Source organism: Mauremys mutica, chromosome 16 (assembly GCF_020497125.1).
Source record: "Mauremys mutica isolate MM-2020 ecotype Southern chromosome 16, ASM2049712v1, whole genome shotgun sequence".
Lineage (NCBI taxonomy): Eukaryota > Metazoa > Chordata > Testudines > Geoemydidae > Mauremys > Mauremys mutica.
Window position 1 is genome coordinate 17,767,838 of NC_059087.1, and position 18,161 is coordinate 17,785,998.

The 18,161-nt window shown below is 43.2% G+C and overlaps 1 protein-coding gene across 2 annotated transcripts in view; it reads left to right on the plus strand.

Moving 5' to 3' along the window:
• PPIL2 (peptidylprolyl isomerase like 2) overlaps nt 1–18,161 on the plus strand; it is a 136,502-nt gene that overhangs the window by 56,421 nt on the left and 61,920 nt on the right. For both annotated transcript variants that reach the window (XM_044990482.1, XM_044990483.1), the window contains exons 9-11: nt 7,537–7,612; nt 8,611–8,771; nt 12,363–12,438. In XM_044990482.1, the coding sequence (XP_044846417.1) occupies nt 7,537–7,612; nt 8,611–8,771; nt 12,363–12,438 (313 nt within the window). The remainder of the gene's footprint in view (nt 1–7,536; nt 7,613–8,610; nt 8,772–12,362; nt 12,439–18,161) is intronic.

An 18,161-nucleotide genomic window follows, 5' to 3' on the forward strand; every position in this document is an offset into this window, starting at 1 on the left:
TCAAGTAAGATTTTATGAGTTGATACTAAATCCTAACATATGCCCTGTACTGCATTCCCTTCAGACATTGGTTTTGAGATTCTGTCAAAGCAATCAAGTTCGGCTTGCAACATTGATTCTTTATGAACCCATGCTGATTATTCTATATTAATTATAAGTTAAACCCAAATATAACATCCTGCCTCTTTCTTTTTGAGTAGTTGTGAAGATCTGATATAGAAAACAGTGTACATGTTTCTACCAGCATGTGTTATATGGGACTGGGAAATCAGAGGCTCCTACCTCAGGAGCAGATGACCAGAAACCCAAAGGGTCAGACTTTTTGCCTTGAGAGGATAAGCCTACGCTCACGCTGTGAACAGTGCTGAGCTGTGTGGGCCTCCTGAAGGGGCTATATGAGGCATAGTGTATGTAAGAGCTTCCTAGTGTGCGGCAGCAATGTACTTGCTACAACAACCCCACGCCCCCCTTTAAGGTGGATGGTGTATCGTCTATTCAGGGGTGGTAAGCAAAGAGGCGTTTGCTCTTTAGTGCTCAGGGACTCTCAGCCCTTCACCACCCCTGTGCATCTGTGCAGGAGCCATGCACACCCAAGCCCTAAAGATTGCTGAGATGCATAAAAATTATTCCTTCTATGCACTGTAAAACCATATACAAGTTACTGTTGGCGTCCAAGCCTGCAGGGGATGGGCGTTCTGTGAGAGGAACTGTGCTGCCTCTCTGGGTTTTATTCAATGCTTGTGGGTGATGAAGAAGCTGAGTTGACAATCTTGTCTATTTCTCCTCAGCCAGGAGGGTGCTGCTTGTCACATGGGGCTGCCAAAAAAGATTATAATAAAATGCGGTTGTGCAAGTCAAATGATTCCAGAGCTGTAACGGGCTTAGTCCCCGTACATAACAGAGCATTAGAAAGATGAATGGATTTAATCCCCAGTGCTTTGAACCACAAAAAAGATGGAATGGTGTTTTCTCAGGAGAAGTGACTAGAGAAGAAAAATCAGGGCGTAAAACATACAGTGGCAGATACATTTGCAGCCATTTAAAAAAAGTATGTATGTATTACTGTGTGTTTTATTAAGTGTTGCTGTACAGCCTAATCAGCTGTAGACAAGACATGCATCCTGACAAGCTGTTGAACACCATTGGTGTTTGTGAGAAGAAACATAACTAATGAACAAAGTTGGAGGTAGCTGAGCTGTGTGCTAATTGATATTGCACTCTTGAGCTGTTTCCCATTTGCTATTCTATTTGTCGAAAGGGCAAAGCAAACACTTTCTATGGAGACAGAGGGCTCCTTGGCAATGAAAGGGGGTGCACAGTCATTGCATAAAATCGGAAGGGGACGATACAGGGATGACGTGGTAGGGACACACCACTCTGTGTGAGCTTCCTGTGGTAGGGGGGTAAGGCATGGTTGGGTCCAGATGAATCCTCTCACCATTAATCAGCATTGTGGAAGGCAGTGTAAGTGCCCATGGAGGTTATTCCAGCCACTATACTGGAATAACCTCTATGAAGCAACTCTGAAGCCACTTCACAGCTTGTGCAGGAGGGTTCCTAACCAGGCTGGGTGCATTCACCCCAAAGGCAGTTTTCAAAGTGTATGTAACAAGTGAGAATTCTTGGGAGACTGATCTTATCATCCCATTAAAGTCATTAGCAAAACTCCCCATTAACTCGATGTCTTGAATTAGGCCCTCTGTATGGTTTTTTTTTTTTTTAATCTCTAAATTCCGTGATTCTATCACTGTCTAAAAGGACATATATAGTATTGCCAGCACCAAGTATTAAAAAATCATGACTCAGGCCCCCTGAATCATGATATTTTTTAAAAATAGGTTGGGGTTTTTTGCCTTCTGATTTTGAGTCTCTAGGATGTACTTGGGTCATGTTTTTAAGCTTGTATTCCACAATCACGAGGGCTAGAAACTTTAAAAACCGAAACAAAAAACTGACTCTCACTTAATGAAAGGTCTTTAAGAGCCAGAGCTTTAAGAAAAACATTAAATATCATGTGACTTGGGGCAAAATTGTGACAGCTGACAACACTGTGAAATTCTTACCTGTTAAAGTTTAAATCAGAAGGAACCTCAGAATTATAATTGACTGTTTTTTGCTTGTTTTTTTAGCATTTCTTGAATAGTAATGTTTTGTTTTTTCTTTATCACTAGTTAACCTTCCAGGCTCTCCTGCATTAACACAAAGGGTATTTATGGTCACAACAGTTGAGAGGAATGTTTAAATAGAAAAGAAAAAAAGTTAATTAAAAATGATAAAATTAAATACTCCATTCAGATTGGGGTTTAAAAATAAAAAAATATCATGCTGAAACTATTTAATGAACCATAAGTTCCAATTTCATTAACCTTGCTGTAGTTCAAAAAAGTGAACAGAAACAAGTTAGGCCTCTTTCTCTTAACCCAGCATTGCCCTTTATTGCTAGCTACAAAAAGCAATTCTATATTTTTGTAGCTAGTAACAAAAGACAAGTTTGTACAAAGAGGCAGGTATGTACAGCAATTATCGAGGAATCTTTAGCTCTTGGTCCTTCACCTTAATTGGAGCAGGGGCACTCCCTATTGACTCCAGTCGTTTTCTACAAAGGAGACACCATTAATACAACTATGGTGCCTTGAAACAAGTGTCTTAATCTCTACATCTCAGTATTCTCAACACTCATGTCTTGATTTGACTCCCTCTCTCATCTGATTCTCTGCACAATAACAGTCATCGGTGTAATGAGATGAACCTGGCATGTTAAATATTTTATTAATATTTGGACAGTTTCTTCCTGAAAGGGATATGTCCAAAGAATGTGTGTTAATGTTTTTATTTGGATTTAAATAAGCACACATCAAAAATATCTGTCTTGTGTTCTGGGCATCCTTTTCTTTAGTAAAAAATAACTTGTCCACATTATCTGCAGCACAAGTTAGGATTGGTCAGACCTATTTTGTGAAGTTTTCGGGGAGAGGTTTGCTGAGTGAACCCTGCAGTATTCTGTACATAAGTTATCATCTGTTGCTGTGCTCTTGCAGTCAACACACTTCTAGTTCTAAATTGAACTCTTCCTAGTGAATCACAATGCTTAATTTTAGAGGGAGGAGTTTATTGACTTATTGCCCTAGATAATCCGACTGAGATGCCACTCACAGATTTCAAGTTACAGAACATTTCTTCAGTGACAGAAGAAAAATACATTTGTAGTATGCTGCTTAATTGGCTTGCCTAGTCAATGTACAGTGAAATTCCTGAGTTGCAGAAATGGGAATAGAAGGGAAATAGTATAAATCAAATCTTTAAAGGTTTCTATTTGAATAAAATAGCCTATCCGAGTATAATGAAGAATAGCACACAAGGTCTTGGGGTTTCTCATTTGTGTCATTCGTGCTTAGAACTCCAAAGGGCAGAGAGACAGAACAGCTGTGATCTCTAAGGAGATGAGGCTGCAGTTTGCTATTTACTGTATTCCATACTGTGATTCTTGAGTTGACTATGAGGAGGTAGTTAAATGAGGTTTTGAAGAGCCAGGGGAAGTATATTGATGGTAGGAGGAGGCCTATAAAGGCTTTTTCCTTAGTTGCTCAGGGCTAGTCCACACTTACCGTCCGGGTCGACGCGGTGAGTTCGACTTCTCGGAGTTCGAACTATCACGTCTGATCTAGACGCGATAGTTCGACCTCCGGAAGCGCCGCGGTCGACTCCGGTACTCCACCACTGCAAACGGCGGTGGCGGAGTCGACCTTGGAGCCGCGGAGTTCGACCCCGCCGCGTCTGGACGGGTGAGTAGTTCGAATTAGGGTACTTCGAATTCAGCTACGCTATTCACGTAGCTGAATTTGCGTACCCTAATTCGAACCCCCTTTTTAGTGTGGACCAGGCCATAGTGTCAGCGGTCACACGGATTAAGCCAGTAAGCAACTAACTTTGTTATATGTAAATTAGAAATAAATTTAATCATGAGGCTTTGTAAAGGAGAATACAATGTATGTTACCAGATTAATCTTTATTGCAGGCCACTTTTTCTCCCTCCCATCTCCCTGCTACAAAGAGAGTCTCTTCCAGGAGCAACCCCTAAGCTTGACCAGGAGTGGCAGACATGGGACTTTCTGTAAAATCCTTAATTAATATTGTAATGTATTTTTGGATGCCTGGAAGGGGTAAATTGTCTTATTCTCTTCTTGGCCTGCTTATAGGCAGACCTATAACTTTCTGTAAGTAAACATTGTAGCCTGAGAGTAGCTAGAGGAATGCTTGAAAACAGGCAGTCTGTATTTTCTGTTGGCAATTGAAAGTTGTGCCACCCCCACAGACCTTTGCCAGGGGTTTTGGGGTTTTTTTTTGTTTTTTGTTTTCCATTTATGCCTCACTTCCCTCTATGATGTCAATTTAGAGATCAGAAATTACCCCTGGATTTTTTTTGGCATGTTATACTTATTTTTTTTGTGGTGGAACAGTTTGTATATATACAAAAGTGCAGGAGCATACCAGGATAGTTAAGAAATACGCCCAGATTTCCTATTCCTGGAAATTAAAAGCAACATTCTCTTACACAAGAGCTCCAAGAAGAGAAACAATATCTAGCTTTTCAACGTCAAATACCTTGGTGAGGCTGCATTCTAGTTGCTGTTGTGGAACTGAAAAATAATGGGAAATGATTTGGGGGAGGGAGGGGGAAGAAGCAAGCAGGCAAGCCAGTGGGTCGTCATTAGGGTGCAGACTCATGCAGGCTGATTTCATAAATGTCTTTTGGTTTTACTGCCAGCAATAAAACTAAAGATTTATTCACCAATGGAGGCATACAATTTCAGGGATGAATGAAAGGCATAATTGTATCATTTAATGAGAGATGAAGCCACAGCTTTGCAGTATTAACCATTGACTTAGTAGAGATGGAATCTTGAGAACTTTCTAATTGAAAGTAACAACTTGAGTATTTTGTTATGTTTTCTTGAATTATTATACTATTCACATTCATGTCAGTGTATTAATCACTAACCTAGTATTCTGCAATATTATTTTTTTGAACGTTTGACTATTGTATTTTTATTAAGGTATTTTAGATTTTGTATCCCCAAACAACCTTTACCACTTTACAACTCTTTATTTTCTGTAAGATACAATTTCCTGGAATAATTAGATATCCTGATGTGATGTTGTGACCTCTTTGCTCTATAGATGAGCTTACAAGGACCAAGCCTTAGGGGAGAAATAATGATTGAGGAAAGATTAAGGATTATTGAATGATACTAGTGTGAAATCTGCCTCTCCAGTAGGCATCCCCCTGTCTTAACCACTTTAACTAAAGGTCACACAAAATTGGACAGGAAGCTACATAGGCGCACAGTTTAAAGGTTCACATTTAGTAGGTCATTAGTTTTTTTGCTGGTTCTTTGAGTGGGTCACTTAATAGAGTTTTCAATGTGATACTTATTTGTTGCTTATTTAACATAACCTTGTAAGTGAGGATTGCACCATATGAAACATCGGTTAAGAAACTGGCCTTGCCCCAAAAAGCTTACAGTCTAATAGAGCATACTTGGTCTCAGAATATTTAGGTTTCGAAATGCTCCACAAAAGTTGATTAATGCTCACAGCATGTGTGTAAGGTGTGTTTTTATTGGTAGGGAAAGAGCTGAAAGGATTTGCCTCAGGTCTTACAGCAAGTGGCAGAAATAAGGCTAGCCCTCATGACTCCTGGTCCCCTTTTCTATCCACTCGCGCGACTATCCTTCTCTTGGATTGGCTACTTGACCCTAGCAAGATGTGCTGGCAAAAACAGGTGCAAGGTGACTTTTAGGATCAAATCCCAAAGGAAGACCCCAATCCCGCAATTCACTGCATTTTCTGCCAGAGTGCAGCGAATTATAGGCTTGTGACCTAACACATCTATGAAGTCAGTGGGAGTTTTGACTGAGTCAGGACCTCAGATTCAGCTCCTAATGTCCCTCAGAGTGAGCATTTGCTCCCTACTAGTATTAAATTGCTTGAAAATGAGTTTAGTGCTTCAAGGTTTTTTGTTTAGCAATATATAGAGATATCACTAAACTGGCTTACTGATATACCCCTGAGAAATAACTATAATTTGTTTTTAAAATGTTGTTAGTACAGAAATTAGAGTTAATTGTTTTAAAGGTTAATGTCTTTTTAATCATTTACCACCTTTCTGTGCTTGGGAAGCTGTTTAAAAAATGTTTTGTGAAAGTGATGACTCTCCCTCTCCCCTCCCCCCAACCAGTCGTTTAATACCTTGGCTACCTTTGAGCCAGAGTATTCCATGATAAAAGATCTTTGTTCTTTCAGTTCCCTTATCTTTTATTTCATGGACTATGTACTAGCTTAGTACTTCTACTGAACTACCTTCACAGCTCAGTTGGTAGTACTCTTAGGTCATGAGTTCAAGTCCTACAGGAAGATTTGAGTATTAAGAGATTTTGGGCTATTAGAGATATTGCTCTTCAAATGAGACATTACATGGAGGGAGTCTCCTCCAATGTTTGGTGGTAGTTGTCCTGGTGGAAATAAAAGGTCAGATCGCACTTTCCAAAAATGGGCAGGGACACTAATAATACTCTCTAGATGTGGCCTCTTGTTTCCAGTCATGGATTTGCTGAACAACAGCAATCCTGTTGTATGCTCTCAGTAGACGGCTTCTGATATCCAATGCTGTATGTTTTGTAGAGCAAATAGCTGCTGTTTACTTGGCCGACATAATCACGGTACTGCTATGATCAGACTCCCTGCTATTTTAAAAGAAGGCTCTGTTATCTTGGGTATGAAAAGTGTTGCACTAAAGTGAATTTTTTCTAACACTGGAAAAAATGTGTTGCATGATCAATAGGACTCATGTGGCTCTGAAGGCCTGATGTACTAGCGCACTTTAAATGAATCTCAGAATGCAAATGAATAACACGTATTGCACCATATGGACGTTCAATTATATTTCCTGTTTAAAATGTTAAATTTCTTATTTAAAAATGAAGGAATCATTTTTATTGTATTGTATTTGTCTGTAGTGTTATCCTCCTTGGGTCAAATTGTTTAAAGGCATTTAGTTGCCTAAAGAAACAGATAAATGCCGAGGTATTTTTGGAAATTCCAGTATGCACCTATCTGGATCTATAGGTGTCTAGATAACGTCAATAATCTGGCCCCTAGGTGCTGGACATCTCATTTGGCCAATTCTCTGGAAAGCTAATCCCAGTTCAGAATTAGAATCTGAGCGTTTGCAAGATGTGACCAGTTACCTGAACCCAGGCTATTGAATGACACTATGCTAGTAACTGGTTCTGTACTTACTAATGAACACAACACTAAATTTCAATCATATAACAAATATAGCCAGGAATTTTTACCCTTTCAGATATTGCTATGTTAGTAGCTGTTTTCCATATATAGTTTAGCTGAAATTTTGTCTGTATCATGGTTAGTTCAGTCTTTTTCAGCCCCTCGTTTACTACTCGATTAACATACACTCACTATTACCTGCTGTTACGTTTCCATTGGGAAGATTTATACTTTTTTTTTTTTTTCCAGGATCCAACCAATCTGGACAAATTTAATGTCTCCAACTTCTTCCATGTTAAAAACAACTTAAAGGTGACAGACCCAGGTAAGGATGAACTAAAGCTTGGCTGAAGAAACTCTAATCTTAATATGCAAACCCGGAGAATAATTAGTGGAATGTTGAGTGATTTTTCTAAAAGAAAACGCTGGATGGTGGGATTATGAAATGTTACGCAATGGCGCCTAGAGGCCCCAGCTGAGATTGGGACCAGTAGTTCTAAACATTGTATAAACACACAGTAAGAGACAGTCCCCACTGTGTTTCTCCTTAAATAGACCGGAGGTCCCCAAACTGTGGGGCATGCTCCCCTGGGGTTGGGGAGGGTGGCTGAGGCCCGGGCCAACCCCCCTGGGGGAACAGGGAGGGAGCGGCACCCAGCTCCACTCCTGGCCCCACACCTGAGGCTCCAGCCTTGGCTCTGCTCCCCCCCCCCCCGCCCCGAATCATAACTCAGCAAAAATTAGGCATGCCAGGGCAGAACACAGGTGTGACTTATGTCACTTTAAAAAAATACTTCTGTACTATGACAGCATGTATCTTGGGAATTATGAGCCATAGATCTGTTTCATTCCCTGAGGGGACAAAGGGAAGATTTTATTTTTTGCATTGTGTATCCAAAAATAGTGTCTGTCTTTAGTATTCCGTACAAGTGGTTTAAATTGATTTATAAGAGTTTAGGTAGCTTCCAGTTGTTCTGAAGAGCCTTTCAATGGTAAAGGATATAAAGTCAAGCCCTTTTATAGTACATGGCCAGTAAAGTATTTGTCTCACCATACTTGGATATCACTTTTTTCATATGGTGTCTTACTACTCACTCGTTCATCGTAATCACTTCTAGAAGAGCAAAAATATGTGACAGTTTCCATGAAAAAGATTTCTTCTTCTATAGAGAAACAAGAAGGGTGAGGTAATATCTTTTACTGGAGCAACTTCTGTTGGTGAGAGAGATATGTATGGCCCTGTTAAGTTGAAGGGGAACAAAATGATTTTGAGATATAGAGCTTGCTTTTTAACTGAAAATGTGGTTTAATACTGTCTTATAGATGAAGAGAAAGCAAAATTGGATCCATCTTACTATCTGAAAAATACAAATTTAGAGACCCGAGAGACTTTACTGGAGCTGTATAAAGAATTCAAAGGAGATGATATTCTAGCAGCTACAATGAAGGCCCCAGAAAAGAGAAAAGTGGATAAGCTGAATGCAGTAAGTTGATTTATAGGTCGACACTGATTACATTTCTGAAGAATGGTAAAAGGCATTTTTCAATATAGTAGCCATATCACCACCTGAACAGACACGGCTGTTTTCTGATGCATGGGAACTTACCATACATCAGAGGCAATGAGAGTGGCGTAGCTAAATTATACTGCAATTCTTTAGAAATGCAGTGATGTGTGTATGTCAATGGATTTGTTTTTGTAAAATATTTGTAAATGAGCCTAAAATATTTTTGAAATTCGGTGCGATAAGAGGTAGAGCTCTTTAAATTTAGGATGTGATTACCATGGTGTGAGTTAGGTGATAAAGATTTTTCCTTCCAGCTTGTAATTTCTTGCTTTGAATTAATTTATCTTTGGCAGAAGGAACACAGCTTAAGGGCAATGCAAGTGAATCATTCCTGGTGTTGGCATATATATAAATCAACAGAAGCAGCTTCAACATTTCCTCTTCACAGTATTTTTAATGGACTATTGTAAAAGGTGCCCTTATCAGGGGCATATTACTATGTGTTCATGGTTGTCAAGAAATAATCCGTCTGCATATTGAATCCAAGATTGCTGAGTGTTATCCTCTCCCTAAACAGTCACTGTGCTTAGATTACCCTTGTATGAACATGAGTTAGCAGGAGTGTGCCACATGATTTAAAAACAAAACAGAGGCAATTTAGACTGTTTATGAGCCTAGATATATGAGAAGCTGCAAGGCTTAGATTTGGCTTGTCTTGTTTGTTCCTTTTCAGGCAATTATACAGTTAAAAGAAAATGTATTTAGAGAAAAAGATGAAATGAGGTGGAATGTGAACTGTCTACATGTAATAAGGACCAGATCGGCAGCTGGTATAATTGGCAAAGCTCCACTGGCTTCTGTGGGAGGCAGTAGAACCTATTGGGCAGAGCACACAGAAACCTGGATTCTATACCCCGCACTGCCACTGATTTCACTGGGTCATGTTGGGCATGTTGCTTTGTTTCCCTGCCTCTGTTTTCCCCTTCGTAAAATGAGGATGATATTATTTACCTCAATAAAATGCTTTGAGATCTCCAGATGTGTGTGTAAATATATAAACAAGCTAGATGTTGTTACTTATTTGGTCTTGTATTTGTGTTTTTAACTCCACTTAAGATCCATGAGTGGGATTCCGTTTTTTTGAGAAAAGAACATTGTGAACAAGGCTATAGATATTAGAAGCCATGTGACAGTGTCCACTCAAATGCCACCCTGAGTGTTCCCAAAGCCCCTCCATATGTTTAGTAGGCTTTAATTTCACTTAACAAGGATGTTTTACAGAAATCTTGCCAGCAGTGCTCCTTTCATATCTCCAGCTGTGGATATAAAAATAATTTGTAATAATAAAACCCTTGCCTGATAATGTGGAAGCAATAAGTCCCTTGAGCTCAGTGTCTGGAAAGACTTAAGTAGAAATTCATCAGAGCAAATGTTATAGGTGACAGATGGAGAAATACCACCGCATTGTGCTTCTTTCGTTTTATAAGAACTGGAGCGGAAAGTCTACTTTAGATAGGAAATATAGAAGACATTTGCATGCTTCTAGTAATTAAGTGGTAATATTTTAAGTAAGGAATTATAGAATTTAACCTTGATTCTTTTTATCATGGTCAATATTACACAAGCTAAAAATGAGTCAATATGAAATTTTATCGCAACAGTATCGGACATGCTTAAAACTGCAGCAGTTGTGCACCTGCAGAAGAGGAACCAAGAAAGCCGATGTATGTTTTCCAAAGCATTATTAAACCCTGCTGTCCCTTCTGGGAGTGGAGAATGTAGGCTGTGCCATGTAGTATAGCAACCTGCCAGGTCTTGTTATTTACTTTAGCAACTGTTCGTTAGGAAAAGAATTCCCACTTTAAATTACAGGAAAAAAAAAATCTGTTTGTAAGGGTACCTTTTTAAACAAAATCAAGAGACCTACAACAAAAGGACACTTCTAGTTTTGCAACCAGTTTTTAGAGTTGTTTAAAAATGCGTTTAATGTAGAGTGACACTGCTTATCTTAAATCCCTCATTCTACTCTTTTTATGACGGTGCTTCCTTCTGAGGTGAAAGATTAAATGTTGTTGTTTGCTGATTATATTGGCAACGCAGCAGAATTAGTGAATTGTGATCAGAATGGCTATTTGTGTGATTTGTGCTATGTTTGGCATGTGCTTCTCAAGACTTGTAACCCCTGGTTAAAACATTTCCCACTTCTTCCCCCTCCCCTCTGGCTCTTAGTTGTGGAGACCCGTATGTGTTTGGTACAGAAGCTTCCATTTTTTAGAGAGGGCTGAAAGGGTCAGGGGACTGGTTATGGGATAATAGCTCCTTTCACTTCTGGCAATATCCAAAAGTTGTAACCATATGCTGACTATTTAATGATCTATATGAAATTTGTTGACAGGTGTCAGTCCAATTCTAAGAGACCATGTGTCCACATCACCAAATCTGGTGCTCGTGTTGGCAGTCTCAGGCGAGAGGATTATGAGTCATGGGGGCTAAACCACACTCTCACTCATCTGATAAATGAGATGAACAAGTTTAGCTCTCTACAACTGAAAAAGTCAATGTGAAATAGGAAACCTACGAGAAACACAGCATAACAGATGTACTGTAAAATCAAGCTGTAGTAGTTAGTGGCTTCATTTGCTTTTTACCAAACAAGTCTTGACTAAAAAATATTAATGCACATCTCCTTGCTTTGACAGCTTCAATTTACAACTGTATTTTTCAGAAACTGTTGAAGACTGAATACTCACGCCTGAAACTTTTTATTTTTAAGTACAGATGTTTTGCCTGATTTGAAAAAATACACAGCATATTGTGTTGGTAAATATTTGGGCAGTTCATGCAGTGCTTCTGGTGAATACTTTGACATGCTAACATATTTTGGAAACCCCATCCTTCCTCTGGAATGAGGAAGGGGATTGTTAATTGAAATAGCCAGTATATGTATTGTCCAACGGGATAGCTTCTTTTTCAAGATCTTTAGAGCCCAGCTTTGTAATACTACAAGGACATTGGGAATGTGGCAGATACTTTAGGAAACATTCCTCTGGTAACATTTAAAGAAATGTTAATTATATGACAATCTTCACCATAGTGTATCTGAATTCTTGGTGGGAATGAGAAGCTAAAACTGACAGCTAATTCATTCTATTAGGGCACTTGGAAAAGTGTTGATATTAAACCCACTGGAGATCATATGGGTAAAATATTGACTCCGTTGAAGACAATAAAAGAAATCATCCGTTTTATCCATGAGGCCTGGAATTTACCCTATGTGTAGAGGAACTTCTGATCTCCTTTTAACAATTAATAGAACTGGAGTTGCTTTGACAATAGCTGACTAATTGCTTCCATTATTTCATACAGCCGTATTATTTATTTATTTATGTATTTATTACTATTACTACTGCTATTATATAGGTAGTTTATTATTTGACTGTGTGTGTATGTACATCAAAATTAATTAGATGGATTTGAGGGAAGAGTGCAGGAGATGATGTTATAATGCTACATCTCTTTCCTCCAGTTTTTGTAGTGTTAACTCTGAATTTTTAATCTTTTGTACAGGCTCACTATTCTACAGGGACAGTAAGTGCTTCCTTCACATCCACTGCCATGGCCCCAGAAACAACACATGAAGCAGGTACTGTTGATACCTATCATTAACAAAGTGTATTGTAATCAGATATACTGGTATAAAGTATGCTGTCCTGTAGACATACTTTTGAGAGGACTGCAAGAATGCATTATTGTCTAGTCAGTATCTGAACATAAGAACATAAGAATGGCCATACTGGGTCAGACCAAAGGTCCATCTAGCCCAGTATCTGTCTACCGACAGTGGCCAATGCCAGGTGCCCCAGAGGGAGTGAACCTAACAGGCAATGATCAAGTGATCATCTCCATCCTCTGACGAACAGAGGTTAGGGACACCATTCTTACCCATCCTAGCTAATAGCCTTTTATGGACTTAGCCACCATGAATTTATCCAGTCCAGGGATCTGATATCTTATAATAATATTGTCCATGCAGCTATAGCCCTGGTTTCTTTTTTGAGTGCTTGCTCATGTCGATTCCATTCTAGGTGTGTGCATGCCCACACGCACAGTCGTCAGAGATTTTTGTCTTAGCGATATCCATAGGGTCGGTTGTGGTGCCCTCTTGAGTGTGGCGCTCATGCGCTGGTATATCAGGCACCACTGGCCTTTGGCCTCTCAGCTACTTCTTACTGCTCCTGACGGTTGGTTGGAGCACCTTGTCTTGCATTGCAAGAGTGTTCGCTGTTCTTAACAGCTATTGTTATCTCCTTTGTATATATAGTTCTTAGGTACTTAGTTAGCCATTAGTTTAAATGTTAGATTTCCAACTGGGACTTTTCCCTGCTCCAGGGCATTCCCCTTTCCCCAGGCTTCAAACCAAGGTCGTCATGCAACAGGCCGATGCCTATTAGTTTAAAGTGCTTTGGGGAGTCCCATAGAAAGGACAAAGGCAGGATCTGTAAGAACTTTTGCCCTGGAACCCAGAAGCAGCGGAATATCCACTTGAGGGCCCTCCTCATGGAGGCTGTGCTTCGTCCTGCATCGGAGCCCTCCCATTCGGACTCCACTCCTAGCACATCGGTATTGGTGCGGAGTTCACTGCCGATGCCTAAGAAGCAGCGTAAGAAGAAGCAGCTCCCCAGCACCAGAGAGGAAGAGGGCTTTGAACAAAGGATGTGTCAGGCCACATGCCTCCCCTGGAGCTTCATGGGGGTACTGGTATGCTCGGACCTCCTAGCCCAGCCAGGCATCTGCCTCTGACTCTTGGGAGCAGCAGGGCACCCCGGCTCCTCCTAGGGCCTTCGTTGCTTGAAGCGGCCTCGGTGGTTAAAGACCCAGTAAGCCAGCTGCCACTGCACCAAGCACTGAACTCAGCTAAGGCCCCACCGTCCAGGGCAGTCCAGTCTTGGGACCGCCCCATAGGGCAGTGGAGCATCCTTGGACCACAGGCATAAGTCCCCATCACCACTGCCAAGGACCCCATTCCCACAACCTCGGTCTCTGGCCAGAAGATCCCCGATGCCACGCTCTCTCCCACAAGGTACAGGACACCAGAGTCGAGGCACTGATCCTCGTACCCTTGGTACCGGCAAGCCCCAACCAGAGATCGTCATGGCGCAGGTCGCTATCGCCTAGACGATCTCTCAGGCGTCGAACCCCCACTGGTGCGGGATTGCTCCCCATCGTGGCACCGGTCCCCATCTCACTGGTACCGCTTGTCAGGCAGGCACCGATCCTCGCCCTCTTCTCACCGGTCACCAATGAGGGTCATTCGGCAGACTTGGGCTTCTACTGCTCCGCCCTGGTCACAAGGCGGGCAATGGTCCGAGTCAGAGCAGGAGTTCAGCCCCTTGCCAAGAAAGGGTGAATCACCACTAACCCACAAGACTAGCATGGCATCTGCCGCAGTGGGGGCAGCAGGGACAGTGGCCTGCTCAATGGCCGTTCTGGAATTTTTGGGGCATGCTGATGATACCGGTCCCGTACTCCCACCATTCCTCCCTGGCTGCCTCGGACAAACCACCTCCGGCACCGGAGTCAGAGCAGGGTGTGGAATCCAATGCAGGGACAGCACAACCATAGGCGCTGACTTACATGGGGCTCTGGGGCTTTAGCCCCATGAATAAATCCCAAGCAGGGGCTCTGCCCCACCAATGTTCGCCGCCGCCAGGGCTGGAGAGCTTCCCCCCTCCCCTCCCCGCCCGGCCCCAGAGAGCTTAACTGCTTGAACGCAGGCAGCTGCATCTGCGTGTCTCAGTCTCTTCCTTGCCGGTCAGCAGTGAGTGCAAGCTGCTGCTGACTGTACCATCTCTGAGGGAGGGGGAGGGGGAGGGGGGCCCGCCGTGCTGGTGGCAGCCCTCTCCTCTACCCCACCCCGGAGGCTGGAGGCTTAAACGCAGGCATGTCTCTCTCCCTTGCCTTGCCTGTTGCCTCTGCTGCTGCCGGCTGCTGTTGCTTGCTGGAGCACTGGCCGGGGGAGGGGAGGGGGCTGTGCCATGCTTGGCAGCCCTCCCCTCCCCCTACCTGCAGGAGATGCAAAGGGCACTTCCAGCCAGGACTCGGAGACTGACCTCACCCACCTGAGCAGGTCCTGGGCTTCCGTGAGTGTTTGACCCTATGATTCCCCCCCAGCCCCCACTCCTGCCCAACGCTGGGGAAGGGGCAGCCCCATGCCATCCCCTCCCACCGTTCGTCTCCCCCCCCCCCCTGAAGCTACGGTGAGGGGCTGCAGGCTGCAGCAGGGGTCAGGGAGGCAGGAAGCCATATGTGAAGGCAGTGCCCCTCCCCTCCAGCATCCACCCACCACAGGGCAGATGGGGGAGGGGGATTCATAGACCTACCTGAGCAGCTGGGGCTTGGGTGAATTTTATGACACCCTGCTCCCCTGCCCCATAGCCATCACCATGCAGACCCCACTTCTGCCCCATGCTGGGCAAGGGGCAGCCCCATCCACAGTGAAGTTATGGTGAGGGGCAGCAACATGGAAGGCTACCTGTGATGGCAACCCCCACCCCCTGGTACCCATCACAGGGGAGGTGAGTGGGCTTTCTGGACCTGAGGGGCCCTAGGAAGGAACATATGCAGTGACTGTGGTGCAGAGTGAGTGTGCTGTGGGGGGCAGGGGGGAGAGGAGGGGTCCCTCCCCTGGAGCTTGCTGCTGCCAGTGGTGGTGATGGGGAGTCCTCTCTGGCCCTAGCCCTGGGGCAGCCTGTCTGCACCCCAAGTTCCTCATCCTCAGCCCTGACTCACCCCAAAGCCTGCACCCCCAGCACCGAGCACGCTCCTGCACTGTGAACCCCTCATCCCCAGCCCCACCCCAGAACCCTCACCTGAGGGGAAAAACATGCAACTTAAATTTGGTGGTCAGTTTGGAGTATCATTGTATTTAGCACAATATTTGATTATTTTACACCCTTCAAAGTATGTAACTGGTCGTATACAGGTGTTTTCTCTGAATACTGTCTGTGTGCCTCAGTTTCCCCAATGCATTTCTTAAGGCTCTAGATGGTGGGATAAGGGGGTGTGATTGTTGTAAAGCCCTAGAGGGCCAGTGTGATGGTGTCTGCACAGAGAAGGGCTGCAACCCTGCCTCCAGGCAACTGATGGCCTGGGCCACTCTCCTGCAAGGTGCCAACTGAAGGTGTTGGAGAACAAAGAGATCAGGTGGCCTCCTAATGCCTGGAAAAAAGACAAAGGCCAGAGAGGAGGGAGAGTCAGTGCCCTGTGCAGACTTTCGGGAAGCGCATGGTGTAGAAGAGGATGCTGGGATGCTCTAGAACAGGGGTTGGCCGCAAGCTGATTTTTCATGGCATGTGGTGCAGGCTGAGCTGCTCAGCCCAACCTCGTTCTGGGGTTCCCTCTGCTGGCCCTTACTAGCCAGAGTTCCCGCAACCCCACTCACCTTGCTTCCAGTTGGAGTTTCAGCACAGGCCCCCTGCCCTGCTCAGCCCTACCAGCCACCAACTCCACTCACCGCAGCTGCCAATCTGGGGTTCCAGCCTCTGACCTCCTGCCAGCCAGTTATCAAATTATAACTCAGAAGCCTGTGTGCAACTTAAAGTATCTAAATAGGTGCCACCAGACATTGGAAAACTCAACAAGGAAAAGCAAAGGCAAGGATCACAGTAAACTAATAAGATCTGCATTTTAATTTAATTTTAAATATAGCTTCTGAAACATTTTGAAAGCCTTGTTTACTTTACATACAACAGTAGTTGTTATATATTATAGACTTATAGAGATACCTTCTAAAAACAGTCAAATGTATTGGGGGGAGGGTTGGGGTCGTAGTTTAGTGGTTTGATCATTAGCCTGCTAAACGGAGGGTTGTGAGTTCAATCCTTGAGGGGGCCATTGGGGGATTGGTCCTGCCATAAGCAGGGGATTGGACTAGATAACCTCCTGAGATCCCTTCGAACCCTAATAATCTATGATTACTGGCACATGAAACCTTAAATTAAAGCGTATGCATGAAAACTCAGCACACCACTGCTGAAAGGTTGGTGACCCCTGCTCTAGAACTACTCCATACAAAGACAGTCAGGACTCTGGGGGAGCCTCCTCTCTCTGAGCATACTGTCTCCAGGGCAAGAAGCTTACACCTTCCTGGGTCTGACCTCGGAGCATTCAGCATGCGCTGTCCGCACAGGTGGGGCTCCTAGGTAAGCTAGAGGGTCCTGCACCCCAACTCCACAGTCAGACGTGACTCTCAGTCAGTTGGTAATACAGGAGGCTTATTAGATGACAGGAACACAGTCTAAAACAGAGCTTGTAGGTACAGAAAACAGGACCCCTCAGTCAGATCCACTTCTGGGGCTGGGTTCCCCAGCCCCAAGTTCTGAGTGCCTCTCTCTTTCCCCAGCCAGCTCCAAACTGACAGTCCCTCTAGCCCCTCCTTTGGCCTTTGTGTCTCTTCCAGACCAGGAGGCCACCTGATTTCTTTATCCCAACACCTTCAGTTGGCACCTTGCGGGGGAAACTGAGGCACTCACACAGTATTCAGAGAAAACATTAAGAACATTCCCACTTCATCACAACAGGTACAACAAAGTATAATATATTGAAGCAGGCAAGTGCTGCTTCTGACTTTCCACTTTTAATTGACCCTTGTAATCTTGTGGCACCGACGTGTTGTAGCTTCATTTTATCCCAACAACAAATTCTTGATTTGTAGGACCATTAATGATCAACAATGGATAAATTCTTAATAAAGTTACCCAGAGAAAAAGAAGAAAAGGGTAATTCATCAAGTGATGGCCTGAGTTCAACACCCAGCTTTGAAACTGAAGTTATACAAAAGAAAGAAGTGGCAAATCCACAAGATGATAAGAAAAGGAGTTTTCAGCAATCTTGGCTATCAAGATTTAAGTGGTTGGAGTACAATATCAAATTAAACAGAGCTTTTTGCTCAGTCTGCAAAAACTGTTCTGAAAAGAAGATCTTAATATTTTCTACGAAGGCTGAACCAACATTTATTTCATCTGGATTTCAAAATTGGAAACATGCATTGCGTGGTTTTACATCACACGAAAAATCCTCCTGTCACAAGGAAGCAGTAATGAAATATGCTGCTCTGCAATCACAGGTAAATGTTTCTGCACTAGTGTCAGCCAGTTACAGAAAAGAATCGCAGTCAGCTAGGATTGCACTGCACAACATTTTTACCAGTGTTCAGTACCTAGCTCAACAAGGAATAGCACTACGTGGACATAATGACAGTGATTCAAATTTGATGCAGCTCTTGTTGCTACGCAGTACAGATTCTGAGGAACTGAGACAGTGGCTCAATCGCACAAAATACAAGTGGATATCACATGAGGTTATTAA